Source organism: Gastrolobium bilobum, unplaced genomic scaffold (genome assembly GCF_033153095.1).
Source record: "Gastrolobium bilobum isolate Gb01-03AN ecotype WA unplaced genomic scaffold, APGP_CSIRO_Gbil_v1 utg12424, whole genome shotgun sequence".
Taxonomy (NCBI): Eukaryota; Viridiplantae; Streptophyta; class Magnoliopsida; order Fabales; family Fabaceae; genus Gastrolobium; species Gastrolobium bilobum.
The window spans coordinates 25,812-30,000 of record NW_026895329.1 but is presented as its reverse complement, the minus strand read 5'-3'; the positions used below and the strand labels follow the sequence as shown (position 1 = coordinate 30,000).

At 30.9% G+C, this 4,189-nt stretch overlaps 1 protein-coding gene across 1 annotated transcript; it reads left to right on the top strand.

Annotated features, from left to right (window-relative positions):
* The first annotated feature begins 460 nt into the window (after positions 1-460).
* Positions 461-1,530, top strand: LOC133306050 (uncharacterized). The gene is made up of 2 exons (XM_061506328.1): positions 461-538; positions 652-1,530. The coding sequence occupies exons 1-2, from the start codon at positions 461-463 to the stop codon at positions 1,528-1,530; spliced, it is 957 nt and encodes a 318-aa protein (XP_061362312.1).
* Positions 1,531-4,189: the final 2,659 nt, after the last annotated feature.

The following is a 4,189-nucleotide window of genomic DNA, read 5'->3' as shown; positions in this document are numbered from 1 at the left end:
ACCCATATATATATATATATATATATATATATAAAACTAACAGACACAGTAGAATTTGGGTAAGAAACGAGGGTTGGTGAAACACACTCACTTTTTTCACGGGGGAGGTGGTTTGTGAAACACACACACTTTTTTTCACGGGGGAGGTGGTTACATACTCTCACTTTTCTAGATGTACTTCAATGGTTAATTAATATGTTAGTTAAATATCAGATAATGGCTATTTTTCAAATTTAATATAATTCTTTGTCTCTTAATTTACCGTATCTGTATTGAAAGATTAAAATTGCAATTTATATTTTTGTTAAGATTTGCATTATTTTAATGGTGTCATTTAAACTGTTCCTTTACATTTGATTTAGAATTCTGATTCTCCTTGAATCTGAGCCAGATTACACTAATTTGAATACTAATCAATAATAGTAATCAATTACCATAATTCTATATAAGTATAACCGCAATGGATCCAGATTGGGCAGACTTGCCAGCACTTCCTCTCAGTTTGATTCTTGACAAGTTGTTAGAAGGATTAGATCAAGTTTGGTTTGGTGTCGTGTGCAGGAATTGACACTCAGTTGCAAAGCTAAACCATCAGAACAACGAATTCAGGAGTAAAGTACTGCCCATGCTAATGATCCCACAAAAGGAAAGAGCAGAAAGAAGAGAAGTTTATATGGCATTGCCGCCGAGAAAGTTTATCACTCTCAATTTCCAGTGCCTTACAGCAAGAGGTGTTGTGGTTCAAGCCACGGCTGGCTAGCAACAGTAGATTCTTGTTATGTTATAACATTACTGAATCCTTTTAAGAACGTTGCTCCCATTCGTCTGCCGCCCCTGAATCCTGGATTGTCACATAAGTATCTCTTTGAACAAAATATGCATAAGGTTACTCTGTCTGCTGATCCCACGAGCAACCCAGATGATTACGTGGTTGCAGCAGTTTACAGCCAAGCTTGCTATATTGCTTTCATAAAAGCAGGCCAAAAGTTTTGGACTTATATTGACAAAGATTTTTTATGTTTCACTGATATTACATTCTATAAAGGTATGTTATATGCTGTGGGAAGATGGAATACTATTGTGTCCTTCAATCTTCATTATTCAAATGACCCTTATGGTTATGAGGAGATAATTCCAAATATTGTTTTAAAAGGAGAATTTGATCAAACTTATTCGGACAGGGCCTATCTTGTGAAATCATTGGAAGGAGACTTGTTAATGGTTAGAAGATTTTTGGGTTATCAGCATCCTTATGGTGAAGATGGCTACTCATATAGCAATGGTACCGAGAGTTTCGAAGTGTATAAGTTGGAACTCGATGTCCAAAGTGGGAAGCTTTTGCAAATGTCAAAACTCAATAGTTTGGAAGACAATGTTCTGTTCCTGAGTGATAGTGATTCAATTTCTATGTCAGCTTCGTATTTCTCCAATTGTCTGCGAAAGGATTCTATTCACTATACTGATGATTTTTATGATACGACCCAAGTTCTTACCATTTTGGCCCATTTGATAATGGAATATATAATGTAAAGGATCGAAGCTTTGCTAAACATTAGCCTTGCAATTCTTCCTTCAAGCGTATGCTACCTCCATTATGGGTTTTACCACCATTCAAATGAGATTGATTAGTTCATCGAGGTATATTATGGATTGTATCCCTTTTTCACTTGGGAAATGAATATCAGTTTGTTGATTTTCTTTTAATTGAAGAAACTATTTTAAGTTTTGGTGTCAAAATATTGATTAGGATCAATAATCTTGTGATGGTAGCGTTAGTACTACAACTGAATTGTCAAAGAATATATTATCAAGATACAAAATTTCCAAAAGATATTTCTGTATCACATGATGATTTGTTTTCCCTCCATTCTTTGAGAACTGTACATACAGACAATATTGACAACTCACTTGGCTACTCATTCACGAAATTGTTTTTCTCATTTGTGAAATTAAAAGGTACGGAAATTTAGTTATCTCTTCCTAGGCAAAGCAAACGTTTTATTCTAATGGATGGAATTATTTTTAGAAAATAAATAAATAAGAGAAAAATATTTGTTATTTTAAAAAACATAACTTTGTGTTATTTTAGAGAAAACGACATTGTTTTGGTGTATATTTAAAGATTTTTTTATTTTCTCTCTTCAGTAAAATTAGAGAGAGAAAGTTGAGAAGAGAGAATTAAAAAATTACCAATTATGTATCAAAATGACATCATTTTTTCTAAAATAATACAAATATGTGTCTTTTAAAACGACAAATATTTTTCCCAAAAAATAATTATATCAAAATATACTCGGGAAAAAATAATGAAATGAGGGAACAAAAATTAGGGTTCATTTTTTCTAATTTTTTTTTGTCTAATATTCACCGAAACAACATTATTTTAGGGCGAAAATCATGATGTGTTTGTAATTTTAATTTATTCCAGGATTATAATAATTTTAATCATTCTAAGTTTTTAATCTTTCAATCTCAAAACGACATTTTTTGGTTGAATATTAAACAAAATTTTCTAAAATAACATTAGATACTTTATTCCAAAAAATTATTTACCAAATCAGTACAAAAGCAAACCGCAATACAAATAGCATCGATTGGGTTAGACATTAGCAAACCACAATATCAATATATTGGGTTAGACATGCAACAGCAACACAAATCATTAGATTCATTACAATCACAACGACAAAAGGAGATCGATTGGATTAGAGCTTGTTGGTTGAGGCGAAACCATGAAAATGAAAGAGAAGAGTGAGACTCCATGTATTACTAATACTATAAAATCGTCTGATTTGAACATAAAAAATAAAAAAACAAAAACAAAAAACAAAAAAGTCAATCCAACCAATGAATTTACTACCCTTTCAACATCTGACTCATTTAACTCATTCTTATATGCAGCGGGTTACAATAGATTGATGCATTCAAAATTATCCGTCATTTTAGTCGGATTAAATGGATTAACCCGACGGATGAAATCCATATTAACAATTTTAGCCCATCTAATGCGATAATAACTTGTAATATTAGTGGAGATTGATATCAAAAGCTACAGTAAATTTTGCTTGTCATGTTTTTTTGTTGGGTTACACACTTTGTCTAGTTTTGATGAAAACAAACAAGTGAAGCCAAATCATCTAATATGTTATTTAGTTTTTGAAAGTTTATCGCATGACTTAATTTGTAATGGATTATGAAGAAGTGAATGCAATAAAATTGTTATGAAATCGTGAAGATCGAATTTGCAAGATGGAATCTTAAATTTTATGTAATGGTTGGATGAGGTGAATCACGATCTTGTCTTAGGTTAAATTATCTTAAAGTTTTGGAAACAAAGGAAATAAGACAGAAAAGATTTATCTTTATATTTTTTGGTTGAAAAAAGATTTATCTTTAATCTAAATAGATTTTTGAGATTTGATTTTTGATTTAAAAAAAAAGTTAATTTGAGATTAAATTCATTATTGAAAGATTTGATTCAATTTCATTTAATTTGGGAAGTTAGTCTTTAGAAAATTAATTTAAAAATTTGATTCTATTTTTAATACAGAAATGTTGGAAGCTTTCTTAAAAATTATGATAACATATTTAGTGCAAAAGAATTAGAGTTTTTTTTCTTAGTAATTGCTTTTGAGAAAGACTCTACAAAAACCATACTTTGATTCTTTCTTCAAAGTGTGGGTCAGCATTCAAGAGAAAAAGCGCATTGCACATATTATAAGTATTTCTTTTAAAGACACATTCAAAATAATTTGACAATTATGAATCCACTGCTTAAGTTTGATTGGTACCCATTTTGCTTATTAATTAGAAGCGTACAAGATAACTCTTAATTTATTTTTTATTTTCTTTTAGCTATTGCCGGATTAGGCAATAAGAGAGCAATTATCTAGTGATAATTCAGATTTTATACTTTTGGCTTAGAGGTGTGATTTGCAATTGTTAGAGGTTTGCCAATTGGGGTGCAATTTACGAGAGTAAATTGGGGTATCCAAATCTAGAAGTAGGTTTGGGTGAACTCTTGTATAAAGGTAGAATAGATTCTGTTCTTGTACTTTGAATTGAACGTGACATTCTTATATAAGGGTAGAATAGGTTCTATTCTTGTACTTTGAATTGAGCGTGACTCACTGTGGTGGATTTATCTCCCAATTGGATAGAAGTATCCAGATTATGGTTGTGAGTTTTT

Excerpts from the sequence above, each read along its gene's own strand:
- LOC133306050 (XM_061506328.1), top strand. The coding sequence starts at position 461 with ATGGATCCAGATTGGGCAGACTTGCCAGCACTTCCTCTCAGTTTGATT. Across the intron at positions 539-651 it reads TGTTAGAAGGATTAGATCAA|AGCAGAAAGAAGAGAAGTTT; the intron begins GTTTGGTTTGGT and ends ACAAAAGGAAAG.